The 18094-nt window shown below is 42.9% G+C and overlaps 1 protein-coding gene across 4 annotated transcripts in view; it reads left to right on the forward strand.

Annotated features, from left to right (window-relative positions):
• The window catches only part of NCAPG (non-SMC condensin I complex subunit G), a 37007-nt gene that overhangs the window by 13407 nt on the left and 5506 nt on the right, over positions 1–18094 (forward strand). For all 4 annotated transcript variants that reach the window (XM_083754885.1, XM_083754888.1, XM_083754886.1 and 1 more), the window contains exons 10-19: positions 446–569; positions 3315–3404; positions 8829–9008; positions 9352–9462; positions 11145–11264; positions 12328–12561; positions 13789–13970; positions 14885–15059; positions 17058–17219; positions 17779–17974. In XM_083754885.1, the coding sequence (XP_083611011.1) occupies positions 446–569; positions 3315–3404; positions 8829–9008; positions 9352–9462; positions 11145–11264; positions 12328–12561; positions 13789–13970; positions 14885–15059; positions 17058–17219; positions 17779–17974 (1574 nt within the window). The remainder of the gene's footprint in view (positions 1–445; positions 570–3314; positions 3405–8828; positions 9009–9351; positions 9463–11144; positions 11265–12327; positions 12562–13788; positions 13971–14884; positions 15060–17057; positions 17220–17778; positions 17975–18094) is intronic.

Below are 18094 nucleotides of genomic sequence, written 5' to 3' on the forward strand. Positions count from 1 at the left end.
CCTGGACCGTCCGCGGGCCGGATCCAGAAGGCAATTGGGCCGGATCCAGCCCCCAGGCCTTAGTTTGCCTACCCATGCCCTAGGCCAACCCCAACCTCTCTCTCTCTTCTAGATTTTCATCTCTGCCCTACTTGACTGGTCATGTCTGAATGTTTTGTTCCCCATCAGAAATTTTAGTAAAAGTTGTGCTTTGCTTTCCACTGTGGAAGAGATTTTGAAGAGATTCCAGTTGTAATAACCAGGATCTGCAAGTGTGATGGCTGGGAAGGGAGACAGTTAAACACTTACATGTATTGGAAACACCAACATAGCTTATTCAAAGAAACTGCCTCACTTCTGAAATAGCAGTTAATTGCCAGTTCTTGGATTTTAAACGAGAATAATATTACTCATTGTTTAGGGATCATTTTATTATTATATCATCAATGTTATTATTTTTCTTAAGGAAGAGACTGCTGACAGTGTTACAAAAAATCCTTAAGATGCCCACTACTTCAGCATCCCTTGTATCATCACTTACAGAGAATCTACTCCGCATTCTCAAAGATGACGACAGAAGAATCCAGACTGTAAGTTCTAATTGCTCTTTGTCAGTTTATATTCCAGGAAAAAAGCCATAAAAAGGGTGTGTGTGTGTGTGTGTGTGTGTGTGAGAGAGAGAGAGAGAGAGAGAATCCCTGCTACGTCCCAAAAACTTTGAAAAAATCAGAGATTTCAGGGAACACTGAAAAAGCCTCATGAAAATTTTCTCGTCTAGAATGAGTGTAATGCCTTCAAATATATTTTTATCTCAGACATTCTGCAATATTAAAGAATAATTCTGACGCAAGCAACACAGATTCATTTTTCCATTCAGTCACTTCCTATGAGATATCTCAAAGCGATTTAACAAAAGCATATATAAAACAATTTTGCAATGAAAACTATTTCAAATCCAATACAGATATAGACTGGAAAAATACATTCTAAAGGCTTTTTATTACCTTTGTTTTAGTTTGGAGATACTAGAAGTATCGTGTTTGTGCTTTCTTTCTACTTTCCTCTTGGTCAGCCTTTTCACTATTCCCCCGCAAACAACAACAGGAACACCCTGCTACTGACTGGGAAACAAATAGCATTTTGCGCTGCCTTGCTGTAGGATAAAAAGGTTAAAAGAAGTTGGGACAGAAACTTCAAAAGACCTTTTGTGGCTGCCAAAACTTCAGAGGAAAAATCTGAAAGGTTTTGTGAGAACTCAGTTTTAAGCAAGATGCACAGATGGAAGTCGGCTGCAGCTCGTATTCACAATTTTGTTTGTACAAATTGTACAGATTTAATAAACATGCTAAGTAGGCTATAAAATTGTACTAAGTTAGAGGTTACCGAACTTTTTGGACCAATTGCCAGATTTGTAAATAGAAACTTGTAGACACACCTTTCCCTGCCACTGCAATCAAGTATATACCACAATATTAGGGTGCTTTTTTCAAACCTATTTCCATTGGGATTTGGGGCAGAGTAGAGAATCCTGTAGGTGTCAGGGATGGCCTTTCGGTGACCTATTGTCAGGGGTTCAGAAGGAGAGACACAGGAGGGGGAGCAAATGGAGAGTGAGGAGGAGGAGTACGAGGGGGGCGCAGGCAGTGACAGTGGCCAGAGTTATTCCACAAGCCTCTCTAGCGAATCGGAGGACTCACAGAAGGGAGCGCTGGTGGCCAGAGCGAGGGGGGTTCCAGGGGGGAAGCCCCAGGAGGAAGGGGCCAGCGGGGAGTCCCTGAGCAGCAGTTGGAAATCAGGACCAGCTTCTCCACCAGAGCGCAGTGGGGAGGGGGAGTCCCAGGAGTCGGGACCAGTGTCCTCACCACCAGAGGGAGGAGAGGAGTCAGGTTTGGCAACGCCCACATCAGGAAGCGGGGAAACGGTCAGAAGGAAAGTCACCGGCTGGGCGCGCACGCCAAGTTCAAATGTACAGGAGCGCGGCACAGCGGGGAGCCCGGGAAGGGAGCCAGGTCCTAAAGCCCGCCGGAGGGAGGGACAAGACTCAGGGGGCTCAGCGTCAGAGGAGTCCAGGAAGGAGGAAACCCCAGAGGGCAGAAGGACCCAGCGAAGGAAAGAACAGCGTAAGAGGTGGAGCCGGGCTAGAATCTTAAACTGGTGTGGGTGGAGCAGTGAGTCAGAGGGGACTTAGCCGGTCTAGCGTCAAGACGTGGGTCTGCGCGCCCAGAGCTTTGAAATGGAAACTAAACTTCAATAAAGACTTTTGTACATTATATCCACCGGGCGTTGGTCCTCTGTGAGCTGGGATCTAGAGGCAGACCTGACACCTATGAACTAAGATAAATAAATTTTGCACTTTATGTTGTTAAAGCAGAAAGATAAATTCTGGCTTGATAAAATTTTGCTTTGATAAGTATTGCACATTTAAATATTTCTTTTTTTTAAAATCCCCAAAGCTTCATAAATTTGGACATTTCCAACATGCCAGATGAAGTGCTTTTGCACTCAGCACCTCCTTGCCTCCCACATTCCATGCCGGAGTGAGAGCCAGGTACCAAGATGAACTGCAAGTGAAGCCCATTTCCCATCCCCACCCCCCATCCCTAGGGGGAATTTGCCGACAATCACCTGCTGTCATGGGGGCTGCCTCTATTAAGGCAGGCGGGACCGGAAGCCCTCATTAAGTATTTTTTTTCACACATTACAAAGAAACCTAATATAATTGCACTTGATAGCTCAGTATAGGAGCAGAGAATTTTTTGTTTGTTTGTTTCAAATGCAGTACTGTATCCTTGCTTGCAGGAAGATGGCGTTTTTATTTATTAAAACAATTTGATCAGGCACTTGGCCTTTATGCAGAAAGTAATACAGTGGTTCATCCTAATCATGATATGAAAAAGGCAGCATATTATCTTTTATATCCTTAGTGTTTATCTAGTGGCACGTGACATTTTTTTGGGGTGGTGATGTTAAGGATATATTTAAGATGAAAAACGGGCTTTAGGGGAAAATAAATGGTCCCTAAAATCTCACGTGTGCTTGTTTACTTGGTTATGCGGTGGGATTACCGTTGCTAGAAAGAAGACAGGTTTGGGAGTGAAGTTATGCTAAGCAGCAGCATTTAGGAATGTTAAGGATCCTCCATCTGAAGCTTTACTTCCGTGTTAAGTTTGGAGGGTTAAGGGCTTAATGAATGGATGTTCTAGCACTGTAAACTATTTTGCATCCTTCCAAAAATAACTGAAAAGGCAGTATGTGTTTTTTTTGGGGGGGGATAGAAAATATTTGCAAAATTCTTCAAAATTTGAGCTGAGTACTAACTTTCTTTGCATCACCAGGTCGCTGAAATCATAACGGAGGTTCGTGATGAAATTATTACAGTAGACAAGCCCCCAGATGCAACTGAAATAAGAAAGCAGCAGCTTAAAGTAAGTGGTGATTGCACTACATTTTTGTTTTAAAGATTTGTTGTTCAATGTAACTGTAGCACCGCTTGAATATTTTAACAGCCCTCCCCAGCTTTACCATCGTCTACTAATACGAACAGAATTATTAGGAAGGGAGAGGGGTCAAGCCCTCAACAGCTTTGAGCAATTGCAAGACAATTGCCAGTTGTTGCAAGACAGTCCAAATTTCAGTAGAGCTACTAATGCAGTATTGTCGGCGTTGTGTGACATAGAATCATAGAATTGCAGAGTTGGAAGAGACCACGAGGGTCATCTAATCTTGTCCCTGCAATGCAAGAATCTTTTGTTCAATATGGGGCTCGAATTAATAACCCTGAGGTTAAGAGTCATGTTCCTGTAGTGAGGAGAACATCATTCATAGACAGAAAGCAAGGTTTATGCATTTATCAGCCAGGAAAGCCACAAATGATGCACTGTTAACATCCAGGCAACAACAACTCCAACAGTTATAGTGTAACTCATTAAGTTTTAATATCTTTAATCATAAAGACTCACGACTGGAATGTAGGAATTGATTGTAGAATGAGACTCATGACTCAGGCTTGCAAGAGAGGTTAAAAATATTAAAAAACATTTCTTCGGCTATGTCTGAAGTAAGAGGAAGAACAAGCAAGTGGTAGGTCCTCTGCATGAGGAAGATGGAGAAATGCTATTGGGTGAAAGAGAAAAGGTGGAGCTGTTCTTAACTACTTTGCCTCTGTCTTCACCCAAAAGGAAAGTGATGCCCAACCTGGTGATAACAAAATAAATGATGTAAGGAGGGAGCTGCAGCCCAAGATAGGGAAAGAGGTACTAAGGGAACACTTAGCTGCTTTAAATGAATTCAAATCTCCAGGTCCTGATGAGTTGCATCCCAGGGTACTAAAGAAGCTTGCGGATGTAATTTCAGAGTCATTGTCTATTATCTTTGAGAATTCTTGGAGAACAGTTGAGGTCCCTACAGACTGGAGGCGGGCAAATATTGTTCCCATCTTCAAAAAGAGGGAAATGGAAGATTCAGGTAACTACTGACTGGCGAGCTTGACATCAATAGCAGGGAAGGTCCTAGAACAGATACCGTACTTTTCTTTGTATAACATGCAGATTTTTTTCTCCTAAAAAGTAAGGGGAAATGTCTGTGCGTGTTATTGAGCGAATGTGTGGTCCCTGGAGCCGACTGGCCCGAGCACAGGGGCAAAAATCAGGCAAAAATCCAATCGTGCACGTCAGGGAGCGTCAGGGAGGAGGGAGCTCCGTGAGAGAGGAAGCTGTTGCTTTCCTGCATTCTGCCTCAGGGTCTTACTGCCCAAACTTTTCTGTTTCGGTTGCTGTTTGCTCAAACGGAACAAAGAGCAGGCAAATCCCCTCCCCTCCAGGCAAGCAGAGGGGAAAGGAAAGGATCGCGTCCTTGAGGAGATTTCACCCCTCCCATACCCAAGAATCTCCTGATGATCTCCTGATGGTCTCTGCTGACTCTCCAGAAAGGAGGCGTGTCCTGCTATCTACTTATTCTGCCTAAGCACCACATCTGTGTGTAAGAGAGTCAGTCAGTCAGTGTATCGGAGAGAGAGAGAGAGTGTCAGAGATCGTGTCTAGAGATAAGGTTGCTGCTAAGAGCAGCTGCAGACTCTCAGTGTAGCATTGATTTATGCTTAGAATATTCAGCTTTGTATATAGTTTTGTATCATAGTTGTAGTTACAGAATAAAAGGAAGATATTCTACAGAGCTGCTCTCCGAGTGGTTTATACTCTGCAAGACTCTGCAAAACTCTGCTGCACAACGACTGTATTATTGAGACAGTGAATCCGGTGCTCTCAGCTCTAAGCTGTGAGTCCACAGCACTGTGACCTGTTCCTGTGGGAAAGGAGGTCTCTGGCAGTGCTACCCAGCTCGCCTAGCCCAGTCGGGGTTGAGGTGCATGAGTCCAGTTGGTGCACTGGCTCAAGGGCAATGCTGACAGTCCTTCCTTCTAATTCCTCTCCGTGCTCCGGTGCTGCTGCGTCCAGGGAAGCATTTTAGGGACTCGCAGGCAGCCGGAAAACATGCAGGTGGGAGAGAGGGGGGGAGGGCTGGCTTGGGTGTGTGTGTGTGTGTGTGTGTGTGTGTGTGTGAAAACTTTTGCCTTCTTTTCCTCCCTCCCGTTAAACCCCTCTCCTGCATTCTTAGCCAGCTGCTTCTCTGCACACCCCTCTCGTGCTCCTTGTCCCTTCTGTGTTTTTCCTTCCCTCCCCACTTAAAACGTGGTTACAAAGCACGGATCCACATGGATCCTCAGGATCTTTGCATTGGGTCACCCCAAATTCACCATCAGATCACATTACATGTCCATGGCTACAGCCTGCACCAAAAAAATCACGCACCCACTGTTGCCTGGGGCTGCAATGGTGCAAAAACGTGGTTACAAAGCATGGATCCACATGGATCCTCAGGATCTTTGCATTGGGCTACCCCAAACTCACCAGATCACATGTCTGTGGCCACAGCATGAGGCACAAAAATGATACATCCACTGTTTCATTCAGAATCCCCCCCCCTTGTTTTCCTCCTCTAAAAACGCTGTGCGTGATATGGTCAGGTGCGTGTTATAGAGCGAAAAATATGGTAATTTAACAAGTTCGACTATGAGCATTTAGAAAAGGATGCTGTGATTACTAAGATCTAGCATGGGTTTCCCAAAAATAAGTCATGCCAGATCAATCTGATTTCTTTTTTTGATGGAATTACAAACTTGGTGGATCAGGGAAATGTTGTGAACACAGTGTATCTTGATTTCAGTAAGGCTTTTGACAAAACCCCCCATGATATTCTTGCAAGGAAGCTGATAAAATGTGAGTTGAACGAGGTAACTGTTAGCTGGATTTGTAGCTGGTTGACTGACAGAACCTGAAGAGTACTCATTAATGGCTTCTCATCATCCTGGAAAAAGTGACAAGTGGGATGCTGCAGGATTCTGTCCTGGTGCTGTTGTTGTTTAATTGTTTAACGTCTTTTTAAACAACTATAAGACTTTTAGAAGACATCTGAAGGCAGCCCTGTTTAGGGAAGTTTTTAATGTTTGATGTTTTATCATATACCGTATTTAATATTCTGTTGGAAGCTGCCCGGAGTGGCTGGGGAAACCCAGCCAGATGGGCGGGGTATAAATAAATTTGTTGTTGTTAATGACTTGGATGAATGAATTGAGGGGATGCTCATCAAATTTGCAGACAGCATCAAACTGGGAGGGGTAGCTAATGACGCAGAAGATAGAATTCAAAATGACCGTAACAGATTGGAGAACTGGGCACAAGCTAACAAAATGAATTTCAATAGAGACAAATGTAAGGTTCTGCACTTAGACAGGAAGAACCAGATGCTCAAATATAGGATGGGAGACACCTGGCTTACTAGCATTACATGTTAAAAGGATTTAAGGGACTTGGTAGATCACAAGCTTAACATGAGTCAACAGTGTGATGCAGCAGTAAAAAAAAAGTTAATGCTATTCTAGGCTGCATCAACAGAAGTATAGTGTCCGACCAAGGGAAGTAATAGTACCACTGTATTCTGCCTTGGTCAGACCACACCTGGAATACTGTATCCAATTCTGGCACCACAATTTAAGAAGGATGTTGACAAGCTGGAATGTGTACAGAGGAGAACAATCAAGAGAAGATATGATAGCCATCTTCAAATATCTCAAGGGCTGTCACTGTTGGAAAACTGTACGTGCAGCTACTCACACAGAGTCAATTAAGGTTTGGCAGACAGCCAGAAGGTCATGTGAAGGAGTAAGTCTGCCTGGTGATAACAGAGACATGGAGACCGCTCCCTGATTGGTCAAGCTCTCTCAAGGGAGTGATAATTAATGGCCTACTAACTGGAATGTGTTAGTTCAGTGTTCAGAGTTCTGTGTCAGTGTAGGAGTTGTGAGTCGTATCAGAGAGAGCTAGCATAAGATCCGTGTTCTGTTCCTGTAAATAGTCCACTGTATATAATAAACACCTAACTACAAGTTCTTGGTTCCTGCTTTGTCTATCCTGTCTGTAGCCAAGTTGCCAATTGCTTCCGTGGATTCTGTGTGTTCTCGGCTAGGTCTGGCTAAGGTCCTGCAACTAGTCAGAAAGTTGTGAAACACCAAATCAGTTTTGCCAATAGTCACATGGAAGAGGGAGGAAGCTTGTTTTCTCCTCAGGTGGGTAGGACCTGAACCAATAGCTTCAAGTTCCAAGAAAGGAGATTCCCACTAAACATCAGGGAGAACTTTCTGACAGTAAGAGCTGTTCGACAGTGGAATGTTCTCCCTCAGGAGGTTGTGGGCTCTCCTTCACTAGATGTTTTTAAGCAGAGATTGGATGGCCATCTGTCTTGGATGCTTTAGTTGACACTCCTGCATTGCAGAGGGTTTGCATTACAGGACTAGATGACCCTCAGAGTCCTGCTCTGAAGGGTAGGACTCAAGGCCATGGCTTCAAGTTACAAGAAAGGAGATTACGACTAAACATTCAGAAAAACCTTCTGACAGTAAGAGCTGTTTGGCAGTGGAACAGACTCCCACGAGAGGTGGTGGACTCTCCTTCCTTGGAAGTTTTTAAACAGGTTGGATGGCCATCTGTCATGGATGGTTTAGCTGAGATTCCTGCATTTCAGGGAGTTGGACTAGATGGCCCTTGAGGTCTCTTCCTTTTTTTTTTTAATAATATTTATTAAAGTTTCAAAAGATTACCAAAAAAGAAAAAGAAAAACAGAAAATACAAAATACAGAAAAAGTAAAAACAGTTAAAAAGAAATCCATCTTTCCATGGCTTGTCTTTCATTTACTTGTTTCCTTGACCTCCTCCCACCTCCCTTTTTTGCATTCTAGTTCAATTGATTATTTCAGCAAATCCTTTCCATTCTTGTATTTATCTTACTAATTTATCTTAATATATTGTAACTTTACATTCTGACCTGTTAACAATCCATTCTTCCTTAACCCTATATAGCATTACTGCAAAAACCACATTACTTCATTCCAACATCCTTTTAGCATTCCTTAATTTTACAGTGTTTCTGTAGATAGTCTTTAAATTTCTTTCAATCTTCTTCCACCGACTCTTCTCCCTGGTCTCGGATTCTGCCAGTCATTTCCGCCAGTTCCATATAGTCCATCACCTTCATCTGCCATTCTTCCCGGGTGGGTAGATCTTGTGTCTTCCAATACTTCGCTATAAGACCCTTGAGGTCGCTTCCAACTCTTAAGATTCTATGATTCTGTAAGGATAGGTGTACCTGTCAATTATTAAGTAAACTTCAGTTCCAAAGCGGTCACAAGTTAGGCATTAGTCCCTCATGTTAGATGTGGCAAGTTGAAGGCGAGGCTGTAAAATCAATTTTAGAAATAATAGAAACTACTTGTGTATTATAATCTCTGGTTTTCCTTCCAGCTGGCTGAAATTAAAGTGAAACTTATGGAAGCAAAAGATGCATTGGAGAAAAGTGTGGCTTTGCAGGATTTCAGCCAGGCATCCCTGTTGAAAGAGAGAATAATGGAACTGGAAAGCATTAAAAGTGACCTGTTAAAAGAGGCAGAGGAGCCTCCAACCAAAGAAATATGCATGGAAAAGGTGCTGACCTTTACACCAGCTACTCGGGTTCAGTTACATTGTTTTTAAATAAGCATGAATGTATTTGTGTGATTTTTAAAATTGGTACAAAGTAAACCTTAAAAAAGTATACTTCTCATGTTGATGTGTTGTAATGCTGACATCAAATAACAGTTTCTGTGTGATTATTTAGGCTTTGTACACAGTGACTATTTCTCAATTATGAAGGACTAGAAAAACCTTGGACCTCCCTAGTATCTTAAAGGGATGGAATTGGAGATACAGTTTGTGGGATGTGAAGGTGGCATTCTACAGTGTTCAAATAATTATTATTTTCTCTCCTCCCTTTTTTTTTTAAAAAAAGAGTGATCCTGAAACATTACTGAAATGTCTGATGATGTGCAATGAACTTCTCAAGCAGCTGTCCCTTTCGAAAGGATTAGGCCCAACAATGGATGCAATAATTGAATCTTTGGTAGGTAACAACAAAAGAAAAGTTAGACATACCTGGGAGCTGAGAATATGTATTCTGAGCTGCTTGAATATTAATATTCCATTTCTGAGCTTTGTAAATCCATATTTGGACAACCAAGTTCAGAAATCAGAGGGTTAGGCTGGGCCTCAGAGACACTCACCTCATCTCTTTGCAGAACAATAGAATATGGAGGATGAAACCATCTACTCCAGACCTGACATAGATTGCTAAGCATCACTTTTTTGTGCCAGTTTTTAAAATTAGTTTTCCAATAATTCCCCAATAATAGTCCAATCATAACAATATCAGTTAATAAATTGTTCAAATACCAATTAATTCCCAGTTAATACATTTTGGTTAAAGTGGTTCCCCACGCAGTGGATTTAATGCATTCCTGATAATTTTTTTTGCATTCCATAATCTTATTAATTTCACTTACATTACAGTTAAAATAGTACTGTAATACTTTATACAACAACTGCATTCTTAATGATTTCTAATTGTGTTATTATATTACTTAACTTTATAAAACTTCAAGTGAGGAGCTGTAATTGTTCTGTCCTGCGTGTGAAAACTGTTATGTCCATGGAGATTCCTTCTGATCATATATGGCAAGGGTCAGCAACCTTTTTCAGCCGTGGGCCGGTCCACCATCCCTCAGACCATGTGGGGGGCCGGACTATATTTTGGGGGAAAAAATAATGAACGAATTCCTATGCCCCACAAATAACCCAGAGATGCATTTTAAATAAAAGGACACATTCTACTCATGTAAAAACATGCTGATTCCTGGACCGTCCGCAGGCCAGATTGAGACGGCGATTGGACCGCATCTGGCCCCTGGGCCTTAGGTTGCCTACCCCTGATATATGGTGTATCTTCCACTTTTTTGGCTGTTGTCTCCCATCATGGCTTGGGGCAGAACTGTATCTCTCAACCCCTTGATTCAGTGTTTCAATACAGAACTAAAATCCATTCTGTCCCACTGATTAAACTGTCTCAGATCTTTGCCACCCCCCCACCCTCTCAGCTTGGGAAGAGTAAGCTATTTTCAAACGTTCAGATGATTCAGTTCTCCTTTTGAACTCCTAAAACCTCTGCATTCCTTTTTCTCCCACAGCCCACAGTTTCTTTTCATCCTTACAGCTGAGATTTATGGCCAATCATCCTTCAACTTAGATTACATTCTGAATCATCTCAGAGTAGTGATATGGGAGGTTGGATTTGCTTTGGTACACACAGCCAATCTCCATCCTTAAGGTGCTTGTTGGTCAGTTCTGCTTAGCCTGGAATGCCTGATAGCCTATCTTCCTTGCTGCTACCAACCACTGAAAAGATAGAGCAGTGAAAATTTCAGGGAGGAAGAAAAGTGATTCCATTTCTAATGTAAAACTTATGAAGAATTAGTTCTGTTCTTATGAAGAATTAGTTCTGCGCTTTCAAATAAATGCAAAAATTACTATTCCGGGGTGGGAGTGAGGTGTTAACTAGACAGATTGCCTGTTTGAATATTCCTATGATAAGTTCTGAAAGGGTGGAAGTCAGGTGTAGACAAGAATCGCCTTTCATTTTCCTGTTTAGTTGTCTGAAGGCTATTCTTACTCGCCCCAGATAAGCAATTTAATGACTGTTTGGAAGATTATGTCAAGCTTTACATGAAATGTGCATTACTGTTTGTTTAGATCATTCCAGGAGTTACTAATATTCATCCAGCTGTAAGAAATTTGGCAGTTTTATGTTTGGGTGGCTGTGGTTTGCAGAGCGAAGAATTTGCCAGCCAGCACCTTGCATTGCTGCTGCAGGTAAATATTCTACATTGTGACCTTTCTACATTATCTCATTTAAATTAAGAAACTTTATCGCTTTGAAAAGTGGTGGGGTGTAAAGGCTCGTTTAACTTGCATATCTTTCCATGGAAATGTGCAATGGGAAGCAATTTGCTAATTGATGAACCTGGCATATCAACAATTGACCCCCATATTAGTACTCTTGGACCTGCTTTTTTGGCTCAGTACAATAATACACGGCTCTTACTGTGTCATGATGAGGCAAGTTCTCTTGCATACTTAAATCTTTCCTTCCAGTTGGATGATTAAGAGGTGATTGGTTGTTACTTTTATACCCTAGTGAGAAAGAGAGCTGCAGAGCTGTAGTTTCCCACATATAAGTGGAGTTAAGAATTGGATCTCCAACCTTGGCACCACTTCATGTAGAAGGACCGCAAAAACAAATTAGAGATGAGCTTGCAGTATCTCCAAAATTGGGAGTTGTGTACAGCTATTAACCAAATGAAAAAAAAAACAAAGCCCTAACTGTTCATTATTACCTGAGAATGTGCAGCTTTTCTTATTGTTTTTTAATCTTTTTATAACTTGGGGTTATTAGCATTTTCGGGATGCGGGTAGCGCTGTGGTTTAAACCACAGAGCCTAGGACTTGCCGATCAGAAGGTTGGCAGTTCAAATCCCTGTGATGGGGTGAGCTCCCGTTGCTCGGTCCCTGCTCCTGCCAACAATTCGAAAGCACATCGAAGTGCAAGTAGATAAATAGGTACCGCTCTGGCGGGAAGGTAAATGGCGTTTCCATGCACTGCTCTGGTTCGCCAGAAGCGGCTTAGTCAATGCTGGCCACATGATCCGGAAGCTGTACGCCGGCTCCCTCGGCCAATAAAGCGAGATGAGCGCCACAACCCCACAGTTGGTCACGACTGGATCTAATGGTCAGGGGTCCCTTTACCTTTACCTTTATTAGCATTTTCAGGGAGGGGGTTTAAGAGACAATAGTGTGCAAAACTGACACTGAAGGCAAGGGATTAAATTGGTCACATTTATGAATTCAGATATCCTGTTCATCTTTCTAATGCCAGGTCTTGCAAATCGATGAAATAAAGGTAAAACTAAGCGCTTTAAAGGCACTCTTTGACCAACTGATGATGTTCGGGATGGAACCTTTCAAAGCAAAAAAAGGAAAATGTGCCCAAAGTGAAAATGATGAGAATGAAAATGAAGAGAATGAAAATGAGGTGACTAAGGAAACTGAAGAAGAAACTGCAACTACCCACAATCTCCTTCAGCTTCTTTCTGGGTTCTTAGACAGTGAGGTAAGGTCATGAAATCAGCTAATATTAATACATGGGGTTTTATTGTATTTTTTTTAAAAAAAACAACAAAAGGGTAGAAGTATGTTGGTTATTAAATATGAAAGCAACAACTGGTGTGTTTATATTCTTGCAGCTTATTATTTCAACAGAGCTAAGTATGTAAAGCTGACTTACAAAAGACATTTTTGCTGCTGCTGCTACATGTTGTTTGTTTACATAGATTCACTACTTTTTCTTATTTCTTGGGCTCAGGAGAGGCAGCAGGAGGAGCTCACAGTCCTAGATAACATTAGAGTTTTGCTTCCAAGATAAATGGTGGAAAGACCTCATAGTTTGGAATTATTGTCAGGGGGAAAATTGATTTTATATATTTTGTCTGTGAACTAATTCAGGTCAGTGGAGATGAAGAAAGTTAGGATAAATGATAATGGACTTTCTCTGGGGGAAGATAATGTAGGTTGCAGTGGGGCAGCCCTTTCGGAGGTAGTGACAAAGAACAATAGGTTCTTGCCTGACAGGTGTTGTCTTGGAGGTGTTGAACACATGTTATGGTGCGTTGTGCTGCCATCCTGTGGCTGAAGACAGGAAATGCAGACTGGTCTTTGTCCATTGGCCATGCCTCCATCACCTCAGTCATTTGAATGGATCAGACTAAACTCATGTAAGGAAATCAGTGCTTGAAAAGCAGTAAAATCAACCAAACTACAGAAACTTAGTAAAAAGGGCATTGCAGCAAACACATAGGTCCACCCGGTTGGCTGCCTTTCTATTTTTTCTCCTATCTACGCTATCTCTTCAACACCTCTGAGGAATATGTGTCCAATGGACAAAGACCAGTCTGCTTTCCCCATCTTTAGCCACAGGAGGGCAGCATAACCCATCATGTTGGGTGTTCACCATTTCTGGAGAGAGAAAAAACATTTCAAAGGGTCATCCAGTGCAATTGCCTCCATCCCCTTTAAACTCTGTTTGAGAGGCTGTATAATACGTGTGAGAGGTTTTACTTTTGCAGATGTGCTAGGGTGTCACAATTTATGATTTCTTCTTTACATTGTTGCTTTTTATAGAGCTGATATATCTACTGTATGAGTGATCCCCAGACCACAGATGACTGAGGGCTGGCAAGTGCTGTTGTATTAATCTTACTGAACGAAACCCAAATAGCTCACTCTTTTTCCTATCTAGGCTAAATGAACAAATGCAACCCTAAGTAAAACCTTTTTCTAGATTTCAGAACTCAGGACCGTATCTGCTGAGGGCCTAGCCAAACTTATGTTCTCTGGGCGACTGATTAGTGCTAAGCTGCTTTCTCGACTTATTTTGTTGTGGTATAATCCGGTGACTGAAGAAGATACCTGTCTCCGCCATTCCCTAGGCGTTTTCTTCCCTTTATTCGCTTATTCAAATAGGTACGACTCTCGCCACTCCACTTTCCCCCTCCTTTTCCTGCATTTTAGCCATTTTGAATTTAACATAATTGGACAACAGGAGGAAAAAAGTTTGTTTTCATGCTTTTATGAGAAAAGTTGCCTGACAGTGTAGTGCACTCCTATACATGACTATTCTGAAGTAAGGTCCATAGAGTTCAGTGGGATTTATTCCCAGGTAAGTGTGCATAGGATTGCAGTCTCATCTCATTCTTTCTAACCTTGTCCTCCAGATGCCTAGCTGCCGTGAGCAGCTTATCTTGGTTTAGTGTGCTGGGCAAGGCCATTCTACATTTTTAACTGCTCCTCTCTATGGTTATCTATCCAATTTGCTTGGGCAGAACCCAATATTTCATTTCTTCCTCACTTGAGTTTGGAAGAATTTCCTATAGTTGTGGTTTGTTTCTAGAAGTAGAATTTTGATAACAAAGAGCCCGGTTTTACAAGACTAAAAAGGTACACCGTATTTTTTGCTCTATAAGACTCACTTTTCCCCTCCTAAAAAGTAAGGGGAAATGTGTGTGTCTTATGGAGCGAATGCAGGCTGCGCAGCTATCCTAGAAGCCAGAACAGCAAGAGGGATTGCTGCTTTCACTGCGCAGTGATCCTCTTGCTGTTCTGGCTTCTGAGATTCAGAATATTTTTTTTTCTTGTTTTCCTCCTCCAAAAACTAGGTGCGTTTTGTAGTCTGGTGCGTCTTATAGAGCGAAAAATACATATTTCCCCTTGTATTGGGAATGTGCATGGGAGGCATAGATGACTTGGTCCTCCATTAATGCATAGAAATTACAAGACAAACAAGTTCCCTTGAATGTGTATTACAAGATCTGGACATACTTTCTGGAATGTTTCTTGTAATGCATTATATTAACATCTACTCCATTTTAAAAATCCAGGACAAATCAGGAATGCTTCGGAGAAGCTTTTCTTCCAACTTTAAAAATATTGTTTAATGCTCCTGCATCTTCACCATTGTCTGAAGTTGATGCAGCAAATGTTTCTGAGTTGTTGGTGGACCTGACAAGACCAAGTGGGCTGAATCAAAGGGCTAAGAATTCACAGAACTACCAGGTATGCAGAGTCCTATCCTGTTTTGCTGAAGCTGAGATTGAGCAGTGCCTCCTGATACCTGGTAAATGCTACAAGATGATTGTGGCCCAGGAATTTTCAATATTTGATTCTTTCCCTGTCGGCCTTCCCCCTTCTGTTTGGCAGCTTGGGAGCCGCGGACAGGATGGGCACCATTGCCCTGCGCTCCCTCTGAGGGGGGAGGGTAGCCACACTGCGTTGCGAGCAACCTTCCCCCCATCCCCCTTCTTTTCGGCAGCTTGGGAGCCGCTGTCGGGAGGGGGGCCGTTGTCCCACACCCCCGAAGGCCCTTGTGGTGGCATCTTGGGGAGGGGGTGTGCTCTCCATTCCAGCCTTGGAAGGCAAGGCCAATTTTTGTAAGGTTGTGCTGCTTTGGGGAAAGGGAGCCACGGCACTTTGCTGGCTACCTCCCCCCTTCTTTTTGGTGGCTTGGGAGCTGCAGACAGGACGGGTGCCTGTGATGGCCTGGGATTCGGGATCGGACTTGGACCCAGAGGATTCTCAGTCTGCACCGGATCCTTTGCCCCAGGCGGCATCTGAACCTAGTCTGGGGCTTGAAAAGTCCCAGTCTGCACAGGTTCCCCTGCAACAAGTACCAGCTGGGGCTGAGTCAGGGGCCTGAGCCTGCCCTGGCTCCAGATGCGGGGATTACCTCATTGCCTTCAGCTGGGCCATCACTTACAGCTGCTCCTCAACCAATTGAGTCAGGAGAGGCTGAGGCGGCCCCTGGGTCTAGTAACCCACAGACATCTCCCAAGCTGCAGAGACTGAGGTCTGAGAGAAGGAGAGGCCTGAGTACTCGCAGGAGGAGTGCTCGCCTTCGGGCGAGACAGGGAGGTGAGTCACCGGGGGATCAGGACTGGCCGTTAGCCCATCAGAGGTAAAAGGCTACTGGACCCCACCCCAGGTTGCGGGAGCAATGTTGCTGCTTGCTGGAACCTGCTTGTTACCCTGTGCCTGACCTTGCCTGGTTTCCTGCCTTGGCCTTGTTGGACTGACTCCTCATGGAATCCTTGGATTCGGGACCAGACCTGGACCGCGTTACCCAGGTTACCCCCAGGCCCAGCATAGTGCCGTTGCCCTGTGCTGCTTCCTCACAAGCTGCCAAAAATAAGGGGGAAGAGGGGGAGGCCGCCGGCAAAGCTCTCCCCCCCCCCCAGGAAGCAGCATGGCGCAATGGTGCCCATCCCATCCATGGCTCCCAAGCCTCCCCCAAGCCGCCGAAAAAAGGGGGGGAGGCCACCGGCATTTTTTTCTTTTCTCCTCCTTGAATTTTAAAGGTGTGGCTTATATTCAGGTGCGTTTATATTCGGGCCAATACGGTAACTGCAGAAAATTCTTAAACAATAAAGACACCTGTAATGTGGATTTTTTTTGTAATTATGGTCATACAATAGATAAAGGGTAAATGTAAAGGGACCCCTGACCATTAGGTCCAGTCGTGGCCAACTCTGGGGTTGCGGCGCTCATCTCGCTTTATTGGCCGAGGGAGCTGGCGTACAGCTTCCAGTTCATGTGGCCAACAGGACTAAGCCGCTTCTGGCAAACCAGAGCAGCGCACAGAAACGCCATTTACCTTCCTGCCAGAGTGGTATCTATTTATCTACTTGCGCTTTCATGTGCTTTCGAACTGCTAGGTTGGCAGGAGCAGGGACCGAGCAGCGGGAGCTCACCCTGTCGCTGGGATTCGAACTGCCGACCTTCTGATCAGCAAGTCCTAGGCTCTGTGGTTTAACCCACAGCACCACCCGTGTCCCATATAATAGATAGATAAGGGTAAAAGAGGCAGTAAATTTAATCTTAAAGATGGAACGCATAGAGGAAGGGGAGGAAGTCTGAGGGTTCGAAAGAACTCTTATTTTTAATGTGGGAAATCGTTTTGTTTTATACATATGCACGTTTTTCAAAAACTCCATTTAAAAAAGAAAATTCTTAAACAATATGCAGTCAGATATGATGATGTTCTATTACCTTTTCCAGGGTTTGACAGTTCATGATAATTTGGCAGTGAAAATATGCAATGAAATCTTGATGGATCCAAGTGCGCCTGATGTCCGTATCTATGTAAAAGCTTTGAGTTCCTTAGAACTTAATAAAGACTTCACAAAAGACCTGCTGGTTTTATTGGGTGAGATCCTTGGGGTAGGTAATCACTTTTTAAATTAAATTTGGAGTGTGTGTGTGGAATAGTGCTTAAATGGTAGCCTCTTAGCTTCATTTGCCATAAGTAGAACTTAACTGAATAGGAGAGATCCTTTAAAACACGAACTTCCTGACCATGTGAGATAACTTTGGTTTTTATGGTGCAAGTTGCCTCTGAGTCAAGTAATTAATAAATGACCCTGGAGAACTTCATTTTGGAAAACACATATTGTTGATGATAAGCCTTTATTTGCTTTTAGTTTGCCGATTCTAAAAAACCCATAGAATTAAAACGAGTGGCTTTAAAACTTGGCATAAGTGTTTTCCAGCAACATTCCTATATCTCTCATGTTGCTGTTTGATTATTGGCAGTTATTAACTTGGGCTTCTTTGTTAATGTGTGTGTTAAAGCTGAAATTAATTCAAACTGCTTCACATCTAAGATGGTGAAAAAGATGCATGTGTTGTTATGTTGATATATGCTCATTGCACAATTACCTTATAATTAATTCCCACCATTTAAGGTTGTATTAATATTCACCATTATCCTTCACTGCAGAAATTGAACGATAAAATGTGTTTACGAATGATAGAAAAAGTGAAAAGCAACATAAACGGGGAAAACAGAATTAATGGAGGCATCTCTGAAGGGGTACAGGAAACGGACCTTTCTCAAGTAACTCAAGACACTGCTAGTCCTGAGAAACACCACTATAATGACAGAACATCTAATTCCACTGACCAGAATGGAGAAGGTAATGTAGAAACAAACGAAAAAAGACTTGGTTGTTTTTTTGAGAATTCTTTTCTTCTCTCTAGAATAGCTGTCTAATGTAAAGAGTGCCTGCTGTCTAATGCTGCAACCCTGTACCCAC

Source organism: Podarcis gaigeae, assembly GCF_964106915.1.
Source record: "Podarcis gaigeae genome assembly, chromosome: 9".
Taxonomy (NCBI): Eukaryota; Metazoa; Chordata; class Lepidosauria; order Squamata; family Lacertidae; genus Podarcis; species Podarcis gaigeae.